Here is a 25,859-nt window from a genome sequence, read left to right as displayed (position 1 = left end):
AAAACACTACGACTGAAAACTGTTTAAAGTTTCAGACCCACGACCAGAGCACTTGTGTGTGTGGCTTGCACTGGGTACCTTTTGCAAAGCAGAATTAAAACAACACGATCTTCATCTGATCCGATGCACAGCAGCCCTATGGATTTGTTTTCAGTCCCACTGTGAGATCCCACTGTGCCCTTCAGTGATTTACCGAGAGTATTGACAAACACCAGCAGCCATGTAGCACGAGGAAATGGTTTAATTCCCTAATTTTGCTAAGACAAAATAAACAGTGCTTCCACCAGCCGGCCAAGCAATTATTTTTAAAATTATCCCTCCGCTGGAACTAAGAAGTGCCACTAGTTGATCAGATTTCAGAGCCCAAGTTGTGCCTCCCGCTCCATCTCAGCAATTAACGCTTCCCGGCAGGGCTGCCTCTGTCTCCCTCCACTTTCCCGTGGCAAAGTTAGGTGTGAAATTGTCAAACGCCTTAAATTCCCCTTCTCCTGTAGAAACAGAGATGCCTGGCCTGCTGCTGTTGCAGGAAGCGTGCATGCCAGCCTCTGGAATTAGCAAGTCTTGGGAAAAAAAAAAACAAACCAACAACAACAACAAAACAACCAAACAAAACCAAAAATAAAAACGCACGAAAAAAACCTAAACCAACATTAACTAAAAAAAAAAAAAAAAAAAGGCAAAAAACCAAATGAAACCATCAAACCCAAAATTCCTAAACTCACGCGCACGAAAGAAAAAAAAAAAAAAGGAAACCAACCAACAAACAAACAAACAAAAAAAAACTTTTAGGTGAAGGTTCAAGACCAGCTGCCTGAAGGGAAACTCCTCGGCCGTGCCCGGAGCGCAGATCCCGGGTGCTGAACCCGCTCTGGAGCGATGCGGTTTTTGGAACACAGAGGTGCGAACCCGGTCTCTGGCAGGCGGTCTCCGCCTCCGGACCCCCTCAGCAGCCTTACCCCGACCTTCCCACCTCCGCTACACTTCGTCCCCCCTCGTCCTCTTCTTCTTCTTCCTCCTCCTCCTCCTCCTCGCACGGGCTTTTCCTCCCCCTCCACCCCCACCGTGCCAAACCGGCCTCGGTCACGCCAAGTCGCGGCCGCTACAGGACAACTTGAGGAGACGCCGTCCATTCCCCAAAAATTGCGTTTTTCCCCCCGTTCTCCCGGCGGTGCCCGTGCCGGGGCACCCCCAGCCCACCCGTCGGGCAGCGGGCTGGAGAACGCCGGAGCGCGGCTCGCCCGGGCGCGTTAAGCGCAATTAGGAATAAAAAATAATAAAACCCCAGCATGAGTTCGGGCAGGCAGCGGGAGCCCGGCCGGCCCCGGGCGGGGGGCGCGGTGCCCGCTCCCCTTTGTGCAGCGGGGCGGGCGCGGAGCCCCCCGAGAGCGAACAATGGGGGGCCGCGGCAAAAGTTGCGAGGCGGCGAGTTGGGACGCGGCCCCGGCCCCCTGCCCGGGCTCTTTGTTACCGGAGGGGTCCCGGCACCTTGCGGGGCCGGGCTGCGGAGCGGGCACGGCGGGGCAGCGTCCCGGGCAGGCCGGGGGGGACCCCGCCACGACCCCGGCCAAGCTCGGACCGCGCGTCCCGGCGCGGGGACCCGCCGAGCGCGGCCGCTGCCCCCCGCGCCCCCTCGGCCGCGGAGCGCCGCAAACTTTGTGAGGGGGCCGCGCGCGCGGGGCCGGCGGGCGTGTGGGGCGGGACGGGGAGGGGGGGGCACTCACTTCTCGCGGGCCTGGCTGTCGGACGGGACGCTGCTGTTGCTCTTGCCTTTGCCGTACATGCCTGCGGAGAAGCTCCCGACTGTCACGCACCTGTCAACCCATCACCGCCTCCCCGGGACCGGCCCCGTCGCCAGGGTGACGGGCGCCACACGCGCCCGCCATTGGCCGGGCCCGCCCCCCGTGCGGTGATGGACGGGGCGCGCATCCGGCCGGGCGCGGCCCCGCCCCCCCACCTCCCCCCCCCCCCCCCCCCCGCGCGCCGCTCCCCGCGCGAGGGGGAATTAGAAACGGTTCGAGAAGGATTTTAAACAACCGGCTGTTCCCGGCGCCCGCCGCGCCCCCCGCCGCCGCGCCGCCGAGCGGGGAGCGCGCCAGAGAGACGCAAACTGCGGACCGGACTCGCGGCCGGACTGGCCCGGGCAGCGCTCCAGCGCCCGCTCCGTGTCCCCAGCCCGACCCCCCCCGGCGGCCAAGCGAGCCCCCCACCCCAAAAACATCCCCCAAAAGCACCCCCGGGGTCTTTTCGCACCCCTCACCCCCAGGGGAAGGGAACAACCCCCCCCCCCCAGGGACGGTGGAGAGCGAGAGCCGGGACCGGGCTGGAGGTGGGGAGGAAACATTTCCTGAAGCGAAGCAGCGTGTCTTAGAGTAGCTTAAAAAATAATTTAAAAAAATAAAAATTAAAAAAAAAATATAAAAACCACCCACGGTCTGAAGAAAATTCAAGGAAATGCTTTGATTTTTTTTTTTTTTTTTAAGTTACAAGGCAATAATTGCGTGCTCCGCAGAGACGGCTGAGAGAGGAGAGAGAGCAGCCACTGGGGCCATTTGTTACTTGATTTCTCTTTTTTTAAGTACCCGAAGCTCTGGAATTTTTCCGCTCTTCCTCCTCAACCACAGTCCCAAATTTTGCAGATATCGATGCCTGCTTATGTTTAAACTGAAGCTAACCTTGTAAACCCACTCCCGTGTGTGACCCGTGGGAGAGGGCTATCAGTATTTCGATGTTTTAAGTGAGCAATGCCAACCCGTGTTTGTTTTTTGGTTTTTTTTTTTTTTTTGTGTGTGTCAAATGCACCCATCATCTATCTCCCCGCCGTGTTGGCAGGCAAATGTCAGGAACAACCAGGGCCGCGAAAAAAACCCGACCAAAATTCGAGCAGGGAAGTTGTGCCAGACGTAGACCACCAGCATCTGTTTATCATTGTTGGAGCTGCAAGGGGAAAAAAACATCCTCTGGATCCTGAGCTGCCGGAGCGAAGGGAATGGTTGGTGAGGTGAAGATGGGGAGGGGGGGATTAGGAGAGTATTAATGAGCGGCTGGAACAAATTAGCGAGGGAGTAGCAGAGACAACAGGAAGGAGAGGCTGGAGAGCCCGAGGTGCTTGTGGCAGTTCCCTGCCCAGCGTGGGATGTGTGTGCTCGAGGAACCCACCCCAAGTATCCGTCAGATTGAAACACACGGCAACAAAAGACATTTTGTGCCAAAGTTGGTCGTCTTGGGCTTTCACCCCATTGCACGATTTTGAAAAATATTTTTATTTTTATTAACAGCGTGAGAGTGTGGTTGGAGTGGAAAGAAGTAAATTAGGCTGACATCATTCACCCTGCTTGGGGCCGAGGCTCCTGCTCCCGAGTTACACCCAGGAAACCAGAGGAAGCGGGTTCTGGTGTGAGGAGAAAGTGGGAAAGGAGAAAAAGAGGGAGGAAGGAGTGAGTGGAAGGGAAGGAGAAGCCGGCAGAGGAAATGAAGGACGAGGAAACGAAGGATGCGAAAAAGAAAAAGCAAAGTAAAAGCGCAACGCTCGATGAATTTGGGGGGAAAGACCAGGGAGAGAACCTGAGAAGCTGCTGCAGGGTGAACCAAAGGGAGGCGTTTTGCCCGCACTGGGGCAGAGGAATTGCCACAAGTGTGGTGCCCGGAGCTGAGGTGGCGGCCGGGCGCGGCTGGTGGCACTCGGGGCGAGCGCGGGTGACAGGACAGGGCACAGAGAGAGCCCCAGAGAGAGGGAATCAGGGCGGGGAGCAAAGAGCGACTCGGGCTGTGGGTAAGATTTAAAAGAAGGCTGCTGAGGAAAGGAAAGGAGTGAGCGTGGACATCCTTGGTCAAGCCATAGGGGTAGCTGGAACTTCGGTACAGATCGCCCGGAGCAGAACTTTGATGCCAGGGTTTGCTCGCCCTTGGGGAAGGGCGGGATCGCCCATCAGGCTGGATGAGAAACTCCTCTCCAAAGCTCCCCTCTGCCGCCCGCCAGCCGTGGTATCAGCAGGGCTTTCACACGGAACTGATAACGGTGGCGAAATCCTTCCCGGGCGAGACAATCCTCCGAGGCTCTCGTTTTGTTTGCCTCGATGGTTTTGGTTGATTTGTTTGTGGTTTAAGGGGTGGGGGATATCTCGGGAAGGCGACTGCGTCAGTGTGGTGTCAGCCCTGCGAGGGGAGAATTTGCTCTTCTGGAAAAGGACAATGTGGAAGCGTTTCCCAAAAATGTGATGGCGAGATAGCTGTCACGTCCTTTGGGTATGCATCCCAGGACGGGACTTTCGCAGCTGAAAATGCTTTGTTCCCGTTTTCCGTGTGATTTATTTGCATCCCCGTGGTTTCCTTTGGCCTGAAGGGCCGCCAGTGGGTTGTGCAGATCAAATTGTGATTTGGGGCCGAGCGGTCTGAACTTCGGGAGGGGCCCTGGGGCGGGAGCAAGACAGGAGCGAAAAACGGCGAAGGCGAAACGTTAAACGCTAAAAATTCTCTTCACAGGTCTGCCTCCCAAGCTACCATTAACATTCAGGTGATGACTTTGTAATTTTGCTCAGAGATCCTTCAGTGGGAAGCGCAGGAATGGCGCTGGCCCGTGTTTAGGGAGCAGGTGGGAAGCGGAGCTGGGACCCGGCGGGCGATGCTGCGCGCCCCTGCCCCCGGAGGAGGAACACCGTGACCCATCAAACCCACCGCCAGAGTGGGGACAAAACCACAAAACTTCGCTGGGTCGGCAGGGGAATAACCAGGGAAACCCACCCGAGCGGCGCTCCCGGGTTCGGTGTGCCAGGAATTCTCCCTCGGGGGCGCGTTTGGCCGGGTACCCCTGCCCCTGCTCCAGTCATTCCGAGCACAAACGCCGCTCTCAGCAGGAGCACTTGGATCTCATGAGGCCGGCGCTGTAATTAATGAGATTTGAGGCGCGAGCGCCGAGACAAAATTCGAGTTTCCAGTATCGGGAGTGAGGATCCAGCCTTTGTTCCAGAAGGGGATGAGGGGTGGCGGTACTTTAAAGCTTCTCAGTCCGACACTGGGAAGGAATTCACAATGTATTTTTAGAGTGTTATAAAAATCTCTTACATAATGCTGATTAATTCTTCGGTTTTAGGGAAGAGCACTGGGCTTTGTGTATAAGAGTGTTGACCAGCTAAGCCACTGAAAAGGGCTGGTTTGGGCTGGATTTTTTTTTTTTTTTCTCCCCTTTAACTTTTCTTGGATATAGAAAGCTGCAATTATTCAATTATTACAGGATTTTGCTTTTTGTTTGGGCGTGTTATGAATATTATTCTGGAAACTGCCTTATTCTTGGAAGTCTTTATCATTTTAAAACATATGCTATGTTATATCATCCTGTCTGAGATACAGGATAGCTCCAAACTGGGTGGTTGGTTTTTTTCCCCCTCTCTCTTGCCGCAGCTTGCTAGAGTATGGATTAATGTTAAGGATATCTGCAGTGAAACATTGCTGGTGTGGCTGACTTAAACCACGTCACATTACAGGATCACACTTTTATTGATACACTAATATGTACAATTACTTTGTATTTCTGCCCATTCCGTGGATCCTCAAAAACCATTGATTATTCCAACTGCCAGGTTTCACACAGCCCTTAACAAAGGGCTGTTCAGGAAATTAAGTCAGTAAATGCTACTCCCTTATTTTAATTCCAGCTATCTATACTTATTGCTGTGTAGCTGGGAAGATTTTTTGGGCAAGATATCATGGGAGAGAGACGCTTTTGTTTAGTCTTTTTCAACAAATACGTGACCGAGGCAGCTTTGAAGCCTTTTCTGAGGAATCCTTGCTCCTTCTGTAGAATGTTTAATCTTCCTGTGGAGTGCCTAACTATGAGGCTCCTTCTGCAGACTTTCATTCCTGAGCCATACAGATGAGCAGGGGTTGCTCAGGTGATTGAACGAGTCCTAAATCGTTGCTGGAGAATGGAGAGAGCGGGAACGCTCAGGTCAGAACAAAATCTTTATTTGCCCCCTCTTTTCCACCCGGGAGGAGGGGAAAAAAAAAGTAATTATGGCTCAGGGGTAGGGAGGGATAATCCTTGTGGGTCCCCTCCAGCTTGAGGTGCTCTGTGATTCTGGATCTCAAAGAAAGGCTTACCAATAACCCAATAACCCCTTGCACTTTCTGCTTCCAGCAGGAGCCACAATTCCCTCCTGCCTCTGCAGAAGGAGCCAGGGTGATTTGGCAGCCTCCTGCCACACAGTTCATCCACGAAGGGGCCAGAGACAGCACAAATACCATCAGCTGGGAAGCAAAACTTGCTAAGAACAAACCTTCCACGGGTTTATTGCTCTCACTGGCTGTGCCGGGGCTGTTCACACACAGTTCAGAGTGGGGAAATTATCTGTACAGGGCACGCAGTGCCACACGGTCTGAACCTTGCAGTGGAAAAAAGCCCCACGTTTCTGTGTACTGGTTTCCTCCACGGCTGCTTTTCCTGGTGCTTTATGTGGTTTCAGCCCTCCCTGGTGCTGTTTCCACTGGAGGGGCTGCCACAGCCTCTCTCTCTCACACAGACACTCCTGTGTGCCTTTGGTGCTGGCTGGGGGTTGAGCTTCTGCTGCCTCTCATGAGGAAAAGTTCAAATCCAGTCTTCCTCTTCTCCCCAGTCACATATTTTGACTCCTAGAATGGGAATTGATACTTTTCTTGGAGAAATGTATTTGATAATTGGGTTAAAATTATGTCTACATAAACACCCCTAGTATGAGAGATCTCCCTGATTTCATTGGTTAGCTCCTTGTTTTAAGCCATTTGGTGGAAATTACATTTTACCAGACAACCCAGTCTGTGGGGGGGGAAAGAAATAGTATGAGAAAAAATACATTGCTTTAGTTATCAATCATTTGAAGGATAGCTGAAAGTCACCATTGCTGGCTCAGTGATGTGCCCCATCAGGAGTGTGGCTCCTTGTGCTGAGAGTGACAGTCCACAGGAGAAAAACTGCATGAGCACTGGGCATACAGGTGGATGTGAGGCTACATGGGACCCTGATCCTGCATGAAGCTTCACATGGACAGATCTCTCTCTGCATGATGTGGGTGCAGGGATTCACTAAAGGACTTTGCTGCTAAAGTGCCTTAGCTGCCCACTTTTAGCAGTTAGTGCTGTGCTAAAAAAAAAAAAAAAAAAAAAAAAAAAAAGCCCAGCCAGAAATCACATTAGCAGCATCAAAATTGCTTTTATTTTCAGGGTCAGTACCCTCAGCAATATGTTGCAGGAAAAGGTTGATCCCAGTATGGAGCTGCTGATAATTCCCGAGTTGGTTTGACATATGCAGGCTGCTGTCGACTTCAACAGGCTTATTTAACACATTTGTTTCTTTTGGGTTTAGGATTAGCCAAAATGCAATTTTGTGAGGCTGGGCTGACGAGGTTGCCTGCAGTGGGCTGTGGGCCTGGCAGGGCTCAGGCTGCACGAGCATGACAGCAGAAATTCTGCCCCTTTAGCCTGGACTTAACCATGGTTAGGGCAAATAACCTCTTCAGAAGGCTCAAAATTTTACATTTATTAAAGTCTGCTCATAAAGAAGAGACTCCAAAGCAAGCAGTGGCACTCAAAGTGAAGATCTGGAAAAAATAAATGGCCCAAGCTGTGAGGCTGTGGCAGCTTTGGCAAACCTTTGCAGAGTTTTATAAAACAAACGTGCATGATGTTCTCTTCTCCGGGTCGGTCTTTGCACTAGGAGTTCATACCCAGCTCAGAGGATGGAGAAATGGTTCTCTCTCTCCCTCTCCACATATTTACTGAGCACATACTGCTGAATTAAGTGCCATCCCTGTGCTGCACCACGCCAGCCAGGCTCCATCAGCACACCCAGCCCCTCGGCAGCTTGCTGGAGGTGTGCAAGCACAGGAGGTGGAGATCATTCCAGCCTGCTCCGTGGGCTTCCTGCTCCAAGGAGCTACCTTCTCTGGATCTCAGGGATCACAGGAAATAAAGCATCTGTCTGTGGGCCTGCTCTGCTTCTCAGCAAGCACAAAATGTGCCAGTGGACCCTGATAACCCACTGTGCCCCCACTGGTTTTCCACACCGAGATTTGAACTTCTTCTGCTTTTTATGAACCATTTGAGGCTTTTGTGTTCAGCTGAGGAAAAACTGAAAGCTGAGAAAATTTCACTGTTTTGGACCTGTGGATCAAGGAGGGGGTGGTGATGATGACAAAAAGCACTGTCAAATCCAAGTGGTACCAGGTCTGACTGGTTGTTTAACAGCTGGCCCAGAGCAGTGTTAAGGTAAGAAAGGAAATCACAGCATTATTCATTAATTTATGCTTATGTATGTTTTGTTTCTCTCAACACACACACACGTGATATTGCTCATATATATTGTTCATCTGGCAAGGAAGAAATAAAAAAAGAAATTGATACCAGTCTGCATATGTGTTCAAACGCTTAGCAAATTCTCCGAGCTCTGCTGGGGATCAGATTTCATGAAACTGCAATAAAAAAATCCTTTTTTACCTTGTCTTTGTGTGTTCTGAGGTGGGTTTGTAAGGTTTGAATTACTGGGTAATAACCAAGAAGTCTCCTTTTCATGAGCCTGCAGCTGGGAAATGGACAGTTTAATATTAATGGAAAGAACAAACTCTTCTCCTTTCTCTCTCCTTTCTTCTCTGCACTTCTGCTTCATAGTTTCCTTTTCTGAGGTCTCTGTCCTGGAACTGCCTTTGTGGAAGTCCAGGATGAACTACAAACCAGGAGTCGAGCCCAATTTTTCAATTTTTCACTTAATCACTGCAGTCAGAGTCAAATGACACCAACTTGTGAACATTCAGGATAGGAAAAAAAATCCACTTCATTGACGTGTCTGCAATTATTTATTTAACTAAGAAACTAATATCACAGGAATCTGCAGACTTCCCTTCTGAAATTCTCAATAAGTGCCCTGATATCAGTGTGCCAGGGGGAAATATGGGAGTATGGAAATATTCACTCCTGGCTTCTTAGAGAAGGAAAACCCTCAGTGATTGTTGAGAATTACTTGGCACAAATGATTGAATGGAAGTAACCAGCACCACCAGTCTGTATTTTGGTGTATATCCACTTCAGGTCCATCCTGGCTTCACTTCCAGACACGTTCAGTGAGAAACTGAAGTTAAATACCAAGGCTGAGCACATTGCCATTTTTTTATCTTTACATTAAAGGACTTATTCATATCCTTTTCCCTTTAAGCCAAGTGCTGGGAATTCGGTGTGATGGATAAGGGGGGACAACTCCAAGTCAGGGTCTCCAGGGACTGCTGGGTCTAAGGTAAACATAAATTTCACTCTTTTTTGGGGATTTCTGGCATGAAGGAACTCTTGGCACCCGAAGGGCTGTGGGAGCCTGTTGAGAGAAGTCATGGGGCTGAACTGAGAGAGCTCCAAAAGGTTTCCTGCTTCTCCAGTTCTGGGAATAAATTGTGTACTTGGGGGGGAAAAAATACCACCAAAAGACCCCTTTGCTGATGACTTCTCTGCTGGTTTCTGAGCTCTCCTTCCTGTGTCTAATCCTGTTTTTTAGGGAGCTGAACACAACGAGCTCCTCTGGCCTCGCTGGGTCCCTGGGAGATCTGCTCACACAGCCAGAGCTGTCCTGGGGCTGCAGGCTCTGGGTGTGTGCCCAGGAAAGGGGGTGGGAATGTGGGTGTGGGAGGAGAGCCCAGCCCTGGCCCAGTGGGGACAGGGGCAGAACCAGGGGATGTCCCAGGGATGGGACAGAACCAGGGATGGGACAGAACCAGAACCAGAACCAGGGATGGGCAGGGACAGAACCAGAACCAGGGGATGTCCCAGGGATGGGCAGGGACAGAACCAGGGGATGTCCCAGGGATGGGCAGGGACAGAACCAGAACCAGAACCAGAACCAGAACCAGAACCAGAACCAGAACCAGAACCAGAACCAGAACCAGGGATGCCCCAGGGATGGGACAGGGACAGAACCAGGGATGTCCCAGGGATAGGACAGAACCAGAACCAGGGATGCCCCAGGGATGGGACAGAACCAGAACCAGAACCAGGGATGGGCAGGGACAGAACCAGAACCTGGGGATGTTCGAGGGATGGGACAGAACCAGAACCAGAATCAGGGATATTCCAGGGATGGACAGGGACAGAACCAGAACCTGAGGATGTCCCTGGGATGGGACAGAATCAAAACCAGAATCAGGGATTCAGGGATATCCCAGGGATGGGCAGGGACAGAACCAGGGGTTGTCCCTGGGATGGGACAGAACCAGAACCAGAATCAGGGATATTCCAGGGATGGGCAGGGACAGAACCAGAACGACGGGATGTCCCAGGGATGGGACAGAACCAGAACCAGAACCAGAACCAGAACCAGAACCAGAACCAGAACCAGAACCAGGGATGTCCCAGGGATGGGGCAGGGACAGAACCAGGGGATCTCCCTGGGATGGGACAGTGACAGAACCAGAACCTGGGGATATCCCAGGGATGGGCAGGGACAGAACCAGAACGAGGGATATCCCAGGGATGGGACAGAACCAGAACGAGGGATATCCCAGGGATGGGACAGAACCAGAACCAGGGATGCCCCAGGGATGGGACAGAATCAGAACCAGGGATGCCCCAGGGATGGGACAGGGACAGAACCAGGTCCTGAGCACAGAAACATGTTGCTTTAGGGCTCTGGAACACACAGAGCCTTGTCCCATCTGTTGTCTCCTCAGCTCTCCACATACTTGCTGCCTGGTGTGGTGTTTCCCTGGGATATCTGAGTAAGGAGGAGCCTGAAATCTAAGGTGAATTGTGTTATTTAAAATATCCTTCTTTTATGGTCAGAATTTATAGCCCAGCTTCATGAGGCTTGCCTGACCTGTGGCTCCCTTTTCCCCCTGGTGATTTAGAAGTGGCCTTGAGAAGCAGAGAGGTTTTAACTCCTTCCATTTCCTTCCATGTTCTGGCTTTCCTCCCCCCCCTTCATTTACTCCTGTGCTTAAAAAAAAACCCAAAACCCCAAAATATTCTTCCATCAGCTCAAGGTTTGTCTGACCAGTGCATCCCAAGGTGTGGGTTTTAGAGAGGGAGGATTTTTTCAGAGTGCATTGCTCAGGTGGCTGCTGCTGACAGACAGGAGCTCAGGGCAGGGTGGCAGGAGTGGAAATCTCCACGGCCTGGGAGGGCACCATGTCCCATGATGACAACTCACTCCATTCCAGACACTGACCAGCAAACAGGGATGTGGAAGAGGAGGGCTTTTTAATCTCCCTCCTTGGCCTCGGGGGTTTTGGCCCAGAAAGAGGCAGAAGTTATATAGAATTCCCAGAATACACCCCTAACTGCATTGGCTATAATAGGATTTTTTACTGTGCAAGGAATGAAATATCAGGCTCTCATTGTTATCTTTCCTCGTGCAGCTGTAAAGAATTTATTTGTGAGTTTTACAATATCCAGAGGTGGTTCCTTTGTACCCTTTTTCAATAAAGTTGAAATGCCAAAAGTTCTCTGGTTTGTTATTGCTCTTTGCCCAGCACAGAACCCCTTGTAGCAAAGCTGAGAGTGTCATCTCTGTCTGATCTTGAACCTCCTCTTAAAGAGACCATCCTGCCTTCCCTGCACAGCTGGGAAATCCTCCCAGTGCCACTTTTCAGCCTGCCCCAATACCCAGGCTCCTCCAGCCTCTTGCCATGTGTGTTTGTGGTTTTGGGGACCTGCATGATCTGATGTGTCCCTGGCAAGAGTCTGGGTCACACTTTGGGTTTGAGGCATTCTCTGTTCACTGAATTCAAATTTCTCATGAGCCCCAAAGCGTCCCACCTTAGAATGGAAAAAAAAATAATGTTATTTAAGATTGTGGGGATAAAAATGCTTCCCCTAGGAGGAGTTTCCTGGAATACCAAGGACTCAGGGAACCAGTTCATTTCCATCTGCCAGCTCATGCTCCGTGTGCCAGCTTGCTCCCTGGTCTCCTTTTTTACCATTCCTTAAAGAGTCTGGCCCTGATTTCTTGCTGCCTCAAGGGAATCAGGAGTCAGCAGTGGTGTGGCTTCCCAAGCACTCCACTTTTCCATCCTCAGTCAGTGGCTGCTCCTGAGGATTGCTCTGGTTTGATACCGTGGGTTGAGCACATTTAACCCTGACAAACACAGCCCTTGTTTTTTAAAAAACGCTGTCAGTATTAAAGGCAACTTGCATATTGATGGAAATGACAAATTAATCCAGCAAAGAAATGCACAATAATAAGGAGATTCCATTGATATTACATTTCTCTTTCTCCCTACGTGCTGATTCTTTGAAAGCAGTTTTAAAAATACCTTTTTTTTTTTTTTTTTTTAAATAGAATGGGACTTTTTTCCTCTCTTGCAATGAATGTTATGAATCCCCTTTCACCTCCATAGGTGTTTGTCATGTCTGGGGGAACAACACAAGCTAAATTCAGCAAGCCTGATGGTGCTGAGGAGTGAGTTTCCCATTGAAACCAGGATGGTTTGGAACAGGGTGGGACTAGGAACTGCTGCTGAGGAGTGAGGAAACAACAAACTCCACATTTTTTTGGAAGCCACGAGGGAAACAGTGAAGAAAATCTTTCATTTAAGCCCTTCCAGTGAACCTACCTCACAGATATCCATGGATTTTCAACAGGCACCACCCAGCCCTCTCCTCATTTGAGAAGCACTTGGACAGAGGGATGTCAGAACAGTAGGGGACTAATAAACTGTTTCAAGGTTCCCAGATTAGGTCTGCTTGGAAATTAAAAATAGATTTATAGACACTAGCATCCAATCTGAACGTTGTCCCAGATTTCCATGGTTCCAGCGGTGTCTGGCTCCTCACACAAACAAAAATGCCATAATTTGTTTTCCATCCTCTCTGATGTCAATGTAAACAATCTTTTGGATGGGTCTGGGTGTCTCTCTGCATGAGGACGAAGCTGAACTCTGCAGTATCGTGCGAGTTTATGAGGAACAGAAGGGGAATCTGACAAGCTTGGTGAGGTGGTCCAGGCCATGTGAACCTCAGAGAAGGTCTCACTCGAGGAGGAGCACACCAGGGCTGAAGAGTGTGCTGCACTCCCTGTTTCAGTGCTCCCTGGCAGACAACCACGCCAAGACTGGAGTTAAAATGACCAAAGCAAAGGCGTAGGAATGGCCAATGTTTCACACAGTTCACTATCTCCTGAAGGTATTGACGTGTGCTGTGATGATATTCTCTTTATTTCAATATTTGTGAGGAAAGTCAGTTCATACAGGGCCATGTTAAAACTCAGGGAAGGGAAGATTCACCCCATTCTCCCCTGTTTGTTTCTATTTCTTTCCCATCTATTCCTATGCCATTTAAAAATAACCTGGTGCATCTTTCCTGGAACACACAGATATATATACACATGTCTATTTATATATATATATGCATGTATATATGTATATACATATGTAGTCTTGGTTCTTGTCTTGCAATTTGAATTTGAATCCCATCAACTGCATTTCCCAAGGAATTCTTGCATTCAGACCCAAGTTACCAAAAACATTTGTTTATTGATTGCCAACAATCAGCATCAGCTGAGTGAGGACTGGAAGCCCCTTTCCAAATTGACATATTGGAAATATTTCAGGGCTTATTTTCCTGAGGGAGCTCAGGTAAGCAAGTGAATGTGAATGAGTACAGCGTGTCCTGCTTTTCCAGGAGCTGGGAGTGGGAATCCAGGGGTCAGGGCACCCCAGAATGAGGGATGCTGGAGCTCTCCACGGGCACTGTGGTGCTCCCACCCTTTTCTGCAGACCTGGCTCTTCATCTGGAGGTCCAGTCCCTCCCTGCTGGGCTCACAGTGCTGCTCACCACAGAGGGCTCAGCACAAGCTGAAATTGCTCTGTGGTCACTTGTGTTCCTGGGAATTAATTTCCAGGCTGCTGTGAGGAGGTTTATGGCACACTGTCTCTCCTCACTGCCAGAAGTTGCCCAGGACCTTTTCATGCACGAGCAGAGGGTTTTAAAATATGCACTTGCTTAGGCACATTATTATTATTCTAAACATCTCGAAGTTCTGTTCTCCCTCCTTGTCACCATAGAAATGATTATACAATTTCCTCCTCACAAGGGCTGCCTGGGGAGGGACACAGTGGCTCTCCAAGGCACAGAGGAATGGCTCCACTGCCAGGCAGACACCTTCCCAGGGCCTGGCAGGGAAGGAGCAGGTGCCATCCAGGCTGGCCAGACCAGTTTTGGGAGGAGCAGGGCAGGCAGGCTGTGGGCACCTTCCCTCCTGCCTCATCCTTGGGGTGGCTCCATCCTCCATCCATGACAGATTTTGCCTTCCCTCTTTTTAAACCTCTTTCAGGTTAATTTTTTTAACCCTTTTCAGAAATTTCTGTTTCTGCCCCCTCTTCTCTTTGGCAGAGTTTCATCCCTATAGAAATAATCTTTTTTTGGATCTTCAGTTCAGGGTCCAAGTTCCCAACAAGTCCAAAGAATTGAGCAGCACATTCTCCAAGAACTCTCTCCAAAGAGAGCCCTTTTCAAGTTCCAAACTCTGCTAAGGCTGGTTTGTTCCTCCTTGTCCAGAAAAAGTGACACTGAAGCATTACATAAAATATTCTGCTGTGGTTTGACATCTTGTTCTGAAGGCATCATTCTGAAAGGAGGTATTGACAAACAGAGGTAATTTTAGAGAAGGAGCAAAGCAGAATGTCCAGATGCCAATGTGAGAGGATTTATGTTTTTTTATATATATACAGTAAAAATAGCCTGGTTAAAAGGCAACCATGAAGGTTTGGCAAGGTCCCAGCATTTACAGGCCATGAGAATACAAACACAAATGGCTTTTACCAGTCAATTCAGGGATATTGCTGCTGACTCCAGAAGGAGCTTCCTGAGGGAAAGAGGGATCCTTGGGGCTTACACAGAATAGCTGACTGCAGAGAAAATGGCATAACTAGGCAAACTGTGTGGAAATCAATAATATACATAAGTCATTGAAATAAAGGGAAAACTCCTCGCAGCGAACGTCCAACAGTGTTCTCAAAGGAAATGGTGAATAGCTCATCCATCAGAACATTTACATCTCATTTGGATAAAAACTGGGATTTTTTCCACATGGATTCCCCTGGCCTCTGCCAATTCCTTGAAAGCTCGTGGGAGCCTCAGTGGGGTTTGGTTACACCTCAGCAGGGGACGAGCCCTTATCCACCCCGTAGAGAAATATTTCCCCTGGCCACCTGCCACCAGGAACCAGACCTCAGAGCTCATCTTGGTCCTTTTCCTCGCATTTCTGGTGCTCTGTCTCTCCTGTCCCTGTGCTTCTGGTGCCTCCTGCCCTGCAGGGGTCGTGCCCCACCAAAGCCCAGGAGCTCCCCTGCCCACTGCTCCACCCTGCAGCAGGCACAGCTGGAGCTGCTCCTGCGTGGGACCACCCTGCCCAAGCTGAGTGCACAAGCTTGGCTCTATTTTGGCTCATCTCACCTGGTCAGGGCAGGTTTGCTCGTGCAAGCTGCCAATTTGTTTATCTTTTGTTCAACAGTGAAGCACTGGAAGCTTCCAATCTAAAATTCCCCAGTTCTCCTAAGACCTTTCAAGTCAACTTTCAAAGGCAGTCTTTTATTGCTGGGTTATAAAACCCTTTACAGAGAGAAAACTTCAAGCCTGCATATTGAAGTCAAGTGTTTAAAGTTCCTTTTTGGATTGTGAACCTATTATTAAGGCAGGATGGGAACCACTTTTCAGCCTGTCCTCTGCACGGAGCATCCACCACGCCAGAGCCCAAAGTGAAGTCACATTTTTGGATTAGGCACCGACCACAGAAGGCTTAGAAATGCCACTTGTAATTAAAAACATTGTGCCTGGATCCTTGTGTCTTTATTGAGGTGAAATGGCCACTGGAAGCAATACAAGTTGAGGCTGAGGAACAGCAGCAAGCTCTTGTCCTCTGTTTTCTAATATACTGAGCTGTTTATGGATGCTGGGGAAGCTTTGTACGTTCTGTACGTTTCAACAGTAAAATGGATGCAATTTCCTCCAGCTTTGACAGTGATTGTAATAACAGCCAGTGCTCTGTGAGGCCAGGCAGAGCCACCTCTCCCTGTCCCCTTCCCCGTGCCATGGGAGATGACTGCCAGCCCCTCAGCCTGCAAAAACCTGTGAGCTGCTCTCCCGGCTTTCTTTTTGTTTTTTCAGCTTTGTCTCCTGTGTTTCTACTCATGCCTTGTCTGCTCTGTGGATCAGAGACTTTTATCTGCCCGTCTGGAAGGGCTTTGCACCAGGCAGCCCTGATCCTGCCCCAGCAGCCCAACATCAGCTCTAGCTGCACACACAGCAGTTTAATTCCTCAGAGGGTTGTGCAAACTGCGTGGGCTCGGTTCCTGGGGGCACCCAAACAAAGGGTTGGGGTCAGACGTCCCCTGCCAGGATCCCCTCCTGGGGCTGGGGCTGGGAAGCCACAGAAATGGTTCCTCACCTGTCACAAAGCCTCAGCAGCACTGAGCTCTTTGCAGGCACATCTTTTCAGAGGGTTCCCCGCTCTGCCTTCCATGCCCAAGTTTAGATTTCTTTCTGATGAGGGCTCCCAAACGTGCTGAATTTGGCACAAAGTTGTTTTGTGCACTCAGCAGACCACAAAGCAGAGGAGAAGTGCCAGCAGCTCATTAACCCTTGCATCCCCTCCTTTTACCATGCTCATGATATCATTTTCCAATCCACAGAGGTACCACAGAAAAGACTTGAGGGTCAAGTGCAGCATCCCAGCATCCCAGAACTGCCTGAGAGAGTCGGAACAGGGAATTTCACCTGCTGGGATGCAGCTCCTGCACCACCACACCAATCCATGATCCTTCCCATTTGAACAGCAGCCTTAAATTTTTACTTTATGTTTTTTTTTCTCTGAAGTGCACCTGTAAATCTGGTTGTCACACTCTCATGGAGTGCTCCACAGCAGAATCCCAGCCCACAAGCAGGAGTGAAGTTGGGGGTGAGAACCCAGTGGTGGCCAGGGGGCAGCCCAGGTGACATCCAGCCCCTGTCACCACCAGAGGAGTCTGGAAATATTGCAGCCTGCAGCAGGGGTGGGAGGGCTGAGAACAGCTCTGATGTGGCACAATTTAATTCTGGCTCTGCCCATGAATCAGCAGGACCTGGAGAGCTGTAAATCCTGGTGGATGTTGCTCCCTGCTGCTGACGGTGCAGGACGGTGCCACGCTCTGTGCTGGGGATGTGCTCAGCCAGGGCTCTGCTGGAAGGGCTCTGGATTGCTGCCACCAGAGCCAAAACCCCTCAGTGAGGTGACATCTGATGTGACATCACGTGCAGGGCGTGCCTGGTGGCCAGCAGAGTGGCAACACAGGTGCCTGGCCCCCCTGAGCCACGTCTCCACCTCTTGGATTTGCCCTGTGTGTGTCTCAGCCACAAGTACAGGTTTTTTTTCGCCAGTTTTAAGTGAATGTGAGGGTTTCTCTGCTGCCTTTTGGAGTGCAGGATGGAGAGAAGGAAAGCGGTAAAAGCAGGGATTAACTGAGTCTCTGTTGTCTGCAGACAGGTAGGGCAGAAATCACCAAGGAAATGTGTGTGTTATTACCCAGCTTGGTTAACAAAAAATTAATCTGATTGACACATTCACCAGTTTAATTGTGTCTTAAATCGTTTCACAGGCAAAATCTGAAAGGCAGAGGCATTTCTGCCCTGAGCCAAGGAGCTGTGAAGGCGTTGTCTCACGTGCAGAGAAAATGCCAAGGAAGGGAAAGAGGTATGGGAAATAATGGGGGGAAAACCCCTGATTTTGGTGATAATTCTTTGCTGAAGCACCGATACTGCAGGCAGACAGACACAGTGCTTGCTCAAGGAGGAGCTGGAGGAGTGGGGCAGGATGGAGCAGGGAGAGCAGGCTCGGAATGCAGCAGCTGTCAGAGGACAGGGAGAGGAGAGCACAAAGCCAAGGACACTGCCAGGTGTGGAGCTGAGGAGGAGAAGCCAAAATGAGCACCTGGGGGTGCAGGAAGGGTGATCCTGTGCTTGGAAGGAGGAGGTGGCTCCGAGGCAGTGTCCAGCTCCTTCCCAAGGCTGCTCCCTGAGGTGACACCAGCACCTGGCCAAGGGGAAGAGGGATCAGGTTCCTCCATCAGGCATGCAGGAAAATAACTCCTGGTGGGCTGGGAGGAGTGTGCAGGGCTGGAGACTGGAATCACAGAGAAATAAATGCTCACCATCATCCAGGGGGAGCGTTGGTGGGACCAGGCTTCCCTGCAGCACCTCACCAGGACGGGGTGGAGAACAGCTGGAGAGCCACTGATAAATGATGGCTGGTCTCCTGCTCCAAACACTGCCTGAGCACCTGAAGTGCCTGATAGAAATCTGTCCTTAATGATCACTGACCTTCAAACGGGAGGGGGAAGAAAGCCAGACCCAACCTGACAACATCTTCTCTGAAGATAAAAAAACAACAGCAAAAAAAAACACCTACCAAAAAAACAAACACCCAAACAAACCCCATCCAAACCCCCCTACATTTAACTGGATTCTCATGGAAGATCACGTGTGCCACAAGAGGATAAATTTGGAGCATTCTCAGTTTCAGAGTGAATATTTTATATAAACAGACAAAACAGTATAGGAAAAATACAGTGCTGTGCACAACAGCAATGCTCAGTGAGCTAAAAAACCAGACTGGGCCAGATCTTAGTGATAATTCCCAGTGCAACCTATTCTTGAGTCTGAAGTCTCCTGAGAGACACCTTACATAACAGGAAATTGTGGATAATCACAGAAAATACATCAAAGCCATTTCAGATATTTCTAACACACCATGTACTAAATGTTATTTGAGGGGGGGGGAGTGGTTGGAAGTAAATGTGCAGATTAGCATTTAGGGTTGTAGGTTCTCTTTTTTTTTATTTTTATTATTATTATTATTTCTGGGTTTTTTTTTAATTTTGAGTTGGTTGGAATATCTCCTCCAGGAGCTGAGGGGTTTTGCAGGGCGTGGAGTTCTGACCAGGCTGTGTGCTCCATCCTGCCCGTGTGATCTCCACGGGAGAGCTCGGGGAGGGAACAGGCACCGAGGATCAGAGGCAGTCAGGGAACATTAACTGCATACATGCATAATTATGGCTACAGTGACCTGATGGAAATTTTGCAGGGATTTCAAAAGGCGTGAACCTTCCCCCGAGCCCTTTCAGTGTCCGTGGCAAAGCAGGAGCGCTAAATGATGCCCTGGGTAGGTGTTAATGCACCTGGAATTGCAGCGGGGGTTTTCCAGGGAGGGAAAACAGAGTGCTTAGAGAATGGCAAAAGGCTGCATCAAATTGGGTCTTGTATCCATCCCTTCCAGGCAATAAAAGGGGGAAAATGCCAGAGTGGCTCTGGCTGCCACCATCCACTGAGCCTTGCATCCATCCACCCATCTCTCCATCTGCCTTGTTATCCCGTCTTCTGGAAGCATGATGATGATGTAAAGGTGGGAAAACTCACACTTACCACGGGGGTTTTTGGTTGGTTGGTTGGTTTTGGTTTGGGGGGTTTTTCTTTGGTTTTTGTTTTGTTGGGTTTTTTGTTTGGTTTGGTTTTTTTTTGTTTGTTTGTTTGTTTTTGGGCTTTTTTGGGGGGGGGATTTTTTTTTTTTTGGGGGTTTTTTTGGGTTTTTTTGGGTTTTTTTGTTTTGTTGTGTTTTTATTTGGTGGGTTTGTTTGTTTGTTTGTTTTATGCGTTTTTGTTTGTTTTGGGGTAGTTTTTTGTTTGGTTTTGTTCTGGTTTTTTTGGTTTTTTTGGTGGGGTTTTTATTTTCTCGGAGTCGAGCACTGTGTGTGCTAACTTAGGCAGAGCTGGCGAGCTGCGTGCTGTGGGGTTTCCACAAACGCTGGAATCGATGGCACAGAATCCACCTTTCCATGGTTTTATACCAGCCTGCCTCAGTCTAAGGTCAAACTGGAAAAGTTTCCTGACAAGAGCTGCAGGTCTGAGGCTCTGCCTGGCTGCTGGCTGAGCTGAGCTGCAGGGGTAGAACATAACCCGAAAAAAATTAAAAAATCCTCTCACAGAGGGGAGAGGGGAGGGAAAAAAAAAAAATCCACAAATTTAGGTTAAAAACAAAAGTTATGGCAACGTAAGTGCCTGTAAGTTTTGCAATAATCCTCCAGTAGTTTTTGCATCCCAAAAGGCTCCAGATGTGACCAGCCACTGCGAAGTGGCGAGTTGTTTATCAGCATCCTGCTCCGCAGACGGGCACCTGTAATTCCACTCGCGCTTTGCATCAGCAGAATTGAGACATCCAGAAAAAAAAAAAAAAAAAAAGGAAAAAAATCCCAAAAAAACCCCAAAACTCTGCCAAGGCAGGTGTCTGGGTTTTGAGGCACCAACAGGGACAGTGCAAAGCCCTGCCTGACACCTCAAGGTGAGGCGGGCTCCTCCCGCGGGGGTGGGGGTTTCTCTCTGCGGGCTGTTGAGGGTGGCTCTGCCCATGAAAAGAGTGGAAATTAATAAAAACCAGCGACTCTCAGCGCTGCTGTTGAGCACAGGATTTTTCCCAGGTCTTCCCCAGCTGAGAGGGATGGGGCTGCCCACGACCTGCGGGCTGGCTGGGCACCTGTGTGCTTGAAAAATGCTGAATTTCGGTCGTGCTGCCTTCCTGCTCCCTGGCCTATTCACAGCTTCATTTCTGGTTTGGGGAGCAAAACTTCCTGTTGATCACTCCTTTCTAAAAACGAGTGCCACCCTCTTCTTCATTTTTGCAGGTGGTGAACTCAGTTGTTGATAGAAGCCTCCAGATGAAACTGCTGTACTCAAGGGGCAGATCTGTATTTTCAGAAAGTCACCTCCATGTTTGTGTGAAGCACCTGCCAATTAATATGCTTAAAAATATCACTGGAGTTATGTAAGATCTTTAAAAATCCTTCTGCTTCTTGACTCTGCGGCACTTCACCTGTGACTAAAAGTCATCAAGCTTCAGTGTGCTTTAAAATAAACTCAAAACCCAAGCAGCCCTAATTTAATAGAAGCAAGAAAGATTAACCCCTTCCCCTTGCACAGGATTATTCCAACCTGCCCATGTGGAACACAGCCTGATCTTGTCTGGCACCCCCCAGCTATGGTGCCTTAAAAGATGACATTCTTTTATACATATATAAAAGTATGTACCATTCTCCATGAACGATGTGTGGAAACCATGACACTTAACACTTTATTGGCCTTGGAATGATGGTGGCTGGGTAAACTCCAAGCTCAACACGCCAGACCAACTGCCCATTCTGATTCCCCCCCATCCTTCACATTTCTAATTTTCTTTTTTAAAGAAAAGTCTATATGGAAATGAACCTCCAGAGGCAAGTTGTGGAAAATGGATTTTTTTTTTTTTCTGGTGCAGTTTTGAGGGGGGGAGGTGAATGACTTTGGTTGTGAGGAGTTACAAACACATCCAAGCCACAACGAGCAACAGGGCTGAGCAAACGTGCTGCTGATGGCACCTTTAAACACATTTAAACACAGCGGGATTTGTGTAATACAAACATTAAATCCTCCATAGCACTGTTTAATACACAGGATGTTAGAAATCATAAAGGTTTTCTGCTTTAAAATTATAGAAATACTGAAAGTGGTACGTGGTGTTTTCTCTTTCAGGAGCCGATTTCAGCTGCTGGCATTAATGAGATTTTTTTTTTTTTTCCTCTGTGAGCTCTGGATGAGGCTTTAAGGCAAGACTTATAAATAAATAAACAAATAGATAGATAAAGCCTCTCCTTTCCCATTTGCTGCCCACTTAGAGATGTTTAGGGCTGGAGCTGCTGTTGCTCACCAGGTGCCCAGAGCTGGGCAGCGCCGGCTCCTCCTGCAGCCCTGCAGCTCCAGGAACCCCAAATATATTTAGACAGATGACTCGATTCCCTCACCGCAAAGATATGTGAGTAGGAATTGTTGTCTATCTTGTAAAAACAGTGCCACACTTGTGCATGCATGTGTGGGGCTGTTAAAGGTTTTTACAAGGTGCAGGGGAATGCGCGGCTGCTTATCTGGGGCGGGGAGGGATCCAAAAACCCAAAAACCCCAAAATCCCTCCCTGGGCTGCCCAGCCCGGGCTCGGGGCTCCCTCTGGAAGGAACAGACCCCTCACACCCTGCACCCAGCTCAGAGGGAAGGTTTAGGAGCGGAGCCTAGCTCCATTTACATCATTAAAATCCTAATGAGGCTGTAAATCAGGGCGGGAGCGTGGGGGAGGTCGATAGGGTTGGGTGGGTTTAAATGGCTGGGGAATTTCTCTGGTTTAGGTGGGAATACAGACCAGACAGCCAGAGCTGGAAGGAAAAAAGGGTTTCACGTTCTTGGTAAGATCTGAAGGGTGTAGCTACAGCTATCAATTTTGAGTCAGATTGTTTGGCTTCCCTCTGAAAAGAGATAATAGTGAAAATGTTCACCGTCCCAAATCACAGTGGCCAGTAACAAATACCTTAAACTGGGCTAAAATTACTAACAAAAGTTTGAATTTTTTTTTTTCCTAAGATATCCTTAATAGAGTAGTAATTAGAACTGCTTTTGTGTACTTCAGTTTACAATTTCCTTCAAACTATTAACAAAACCTGATAACAAGACCTGATATGTTTCCCAAGATGCACCAGCACGATTACATTTTCCATTACCTCCCTTCTGTAAGCAAGCCTCAATATTTCAAATATTACATAACGTGGAATGATCTGGAAAGGCATTTATGCACTGAGAACCTTGGTTTGAACCTGAAGTTTTAATTAATGTCTTTAATCAGTGCTGCAGTGTAAGAGGGCAGAGTTTAGAAGCTGGAAGAGGCAGCCCTTCCTGTGGACCCAGTGCAGACCACTGGGATCCTCCAAGCAGCACAGCCCATGGAAGCAGCCTCTCCTCTGAGCTGCAGCCAACTTGTTTTTCTGTTCCTTAAACAGTCCTGCAGCACTTGCCAGGAAATGCAAGAAAATAAAATGACTCACTGAAACAGTAGTTGTTTCCATTGGAAATTATTAAAACAAATGGCAATGTTATCATATATTAACTTTAATATTAACATTCTGCAGCACAATTGTTTCTGATGGTGAGTGGCAGCATCTGAACAAGGACCATTTTGCCTTAAAAATAATATTAATGTGAGCTGCTGCAAGCAGTGAGGTTGCCTGATGCAGCAGTGCTGACACAAGGCATGGAGTGACAATCTGTGGACCGTGGAAAAAACCCACTGTCTGCTGAGCCAAGCTCCCATCCCCAACCTGCACAGCAGCAAATCTGTGATGTAACTGTGAGGCTCTTTCCTCACTGGCACTGTGAATTCCATATACCCCCACTGTTCATTCCAGGCACTGTGAATTCCATATTCCACCAAGGTTCATTGTGTTTGTGTCACAGACACACAGACAGAATGGATATTCTTTTTTTTTTTCCCCCAAAAAAGTGAGGGGAGTGGCTCTGAAGGACAAAATTCTAGACAAAGTTTGGAGGCTGCCAGGGAGAATTTGCACATCAAGGATGGCACTGAGCAGAGCAACAATGGAATTATTACAGGTTTTTCCTCTGCCACCATCCCAGCCCAGATTTCTCTGTTTCCTCTGAGATTCCTGTGCAATCTCTATTTCCTTGATCTGCCCCACAATATCCCAGCACTTCCCAGTGGCTGGAATTCCCCAGACCTTGGGAGCAGCCATGCAAAGGGCAGCATCCCAAGGAATGGAGAGATCTGCACGGTCCTGCCCTGCTGGAAATGCTGAACACCTGGAGCTGCTGAGAGGGATGGGGCAGGTTGGTGGTGCCCTCTGAGCAGCTGTTGTTTAACCCGGAGCTGGTGGCTCCTAACTAAACATAACCCCAGGTGTGCCGGGACACCCTTCCTGACGTCATGATTGCGTCATAAAACATCCATAAAAACCAGCAAGGCTTGTCATGAGGGCTCTGGGGGGAGCATTTGCGTCTGACAGGCTGAAATAGACGTGGAATTTCTGAGTTAGTTGCCTAAACGGGGCAGTTTCTGCAAACAATCCCAGCGGCAAACCTATTAGCTGAAATATTCACGCAAAGTAAACAAAAGGAGCACGAACGTGGCCAAGTCAAATTCAGCTTTCTGTCTTAGTAAACACTTGTGGGAGCGCTTTGAGAGGCACATTGCTCGCTCTGCCTTGGCTTTTCAGGACTTCTAAAGACTGGTCTTTACAGAATTAATGCAAGTAATTAGTAAAAGTAAATATTAAAGTATGTAAAAGTAGATAAAAGTGTATAAAAGTACATCTGCCCCCAAACAACAGCAGAAGAACTTCCCTAAAAATAAGAGGATGCAAAGGAACAAAGCCAAGCCAGAGTCCTGCCCTTTGTACCCTGACCCAAATTATCAGTTTTTAACCCCAGCCCCTTTTTGGCTGCTTTCTCCCCCGCAGCAGAGAGGGGCACAAATATTCCCAGTGCAGGTCACCTGAGCAGGTTTGCCCCCAGGTGTGCCTGGACAGTCTTGTGTCCACTCAGGCAGGCTGGCTGAGGGAGCCTGCAGCCCAAACTTCCCCTCACTCCGGTGCTGGGCATATCAGAAATTGGAATTACTGGGTAAATGTGTGGCTGGGGTGTCACGGAGGTGTTTTCCATCGTTTCTCATCACCAACCGGACACTTTGCAGCAGGTTATGGAAGACGAGCAGGTGATGGATGGGAGGGCACCCGGTGGACACGGCTTTTGGTGCCAAAAATCTCGATTTTCCTCGGCTCTGGGGAGGGAGGGAGGACACCTCCAATGGCAGGTTGCCTCCTAGTGCCACGCTCAGGAAATGACTGAGAGGTCAGAAACCTCCAGCGCCAGGGCAGGTGTTCCCTTCGTCCTGGATTCCTCACCTCAGTGACATTTAGAGCCTGCCTTTGTGAGTGGATCGTAATTTTCATACAGAGAGAAAATTATCTTAAGTCCGCTTCAAAAAAGAAATCGTAAAAAGGTGGTTTTGTCCACCACAAAAAAATGTTTTTTCTGGTTTCTGTCATGAGTTAAAGACCTGTTTTATGAAGTCTGTACCAGGGACATTCTGCATGTTGTTTTCTTACTTCAACACCTACTGCAGCTCAATCAACCATCGGTTTCAGTTTTTGGTGCAACAAACCATTACAGTCTCCATCACATACAGGAAGAAAACATTTGTCCTAGTTCCTTTCCTTTTCCTGCTGAGGATGTCTTCTGGAACCACCACTCCTCCGTCCTCCTCCCAGAGATGAGATCCATCATTGCCTCTCCTCGCTCTCTTGGCAGAAGCAAACACAATTTTTTTTAATCTCCCACCCGCTCCAAATCCTGCAGCGAGAGCAGTCGGGCGGTTCTCACACCTCGCACAATTGCAAAGGCATTTCGGGCACGCTGACAACGCCCTCCTCAGTCTGCGCCGGGCCGAGGTGTTTTTGGTCAGGAGCAGAACATCGAACACTGGGAGCAGCAAAAGGGAAGGGGTTTGTACCTTCCCTTTCCAGCGGAGGGAATGCGCAGGGCTTGGGGTGCCTGGGGCACGGCTGGGGGACTCTGCAGGGCTGGGAGGTGGGTGAGGAGCAAAGGGGGCACGACCAAGGCTTCACCCACCCGAGACCTCCTGAGTGGACACAGGAGCAGCCTCACCTGCAGCATCCTCACCTGGAGCATTCTCACTTGGAGCATCCTCACTTGGAGCATCCTCACTTGGAGCATCCTGCAGCATCCTCACTTGGAGCATCCTGGAGCATCCTCACTTGGAGCATCCTCACCTGAGCGTCCTCACCTGCAGCATCCTCACTTGGAGCATCCTCACCTGGAGCATCCTGCAGCATCCTCACCTGGAGCATCCTCACCTGAGCGTCCTCACCTGAGCGTCCTCACCTGCAGCATCCTCACTTGGAGCATCCTCACTTGGAGCATCCTCACTTGGAGCAGCCTCACTTGGAGCATCCTCACCTGGAGCATCCTCACCTGAGCGTCCTCACCTGCAGCATCCTCACTTGGAG

At 49.3% G+C, this 25,859-nt stretch overlaps 1 protein-coding gene across 2 annotated transcripts in view; it reads right to left on the bottom strand.

Annotated features, from left to right (window-relative positions):
- SSBP2 (single stranded DNA binding protein 2) overlaps positions 1 to 1,897 on the bottom strand; it is a 137,630-nt gene extending 135,733 nt beyond the window's left edge. For both annotated transcript variants that reach the window (XM_059837097.1, XM_059837098.1), the window contains exon 1: positions 1,722 to 1,897. In XM_059837097.1, coding sequence (XP_059693080.1) covers positions 1,722 to 1,780 — 59 coding nt within the window. In that variant the 5' untranslated portion in view covers positions 1,781 to 1,897. The remainder of the gene's footprint in view (positions 1 to 1,721) is intronic.
- Between the last annotated feature and the right edge of the window lie 23,962 nt (positions 1,898 to 25,859).

Source organism: Haemorhous mexicanus, chromosome Z (assembly GCF_027477595.1).
Source record: "Haemorhous mexicanus isolate bHaeMex1 chromosome Z, bHaeMex1.pri, whole genome shotgun sequence".
Taxonomy (NCBI): Eukaryota; Metazoa; Chordata; class Aves; order Passeriformes; family Fringillidae; genus Haemorhous; species Haemorhous mexicanus.
The sequence above is the reverse complement of the archived record's forward strand: the minus strand, read 5'-3'. Positions and strand labels throughout refer to the sequence as shown.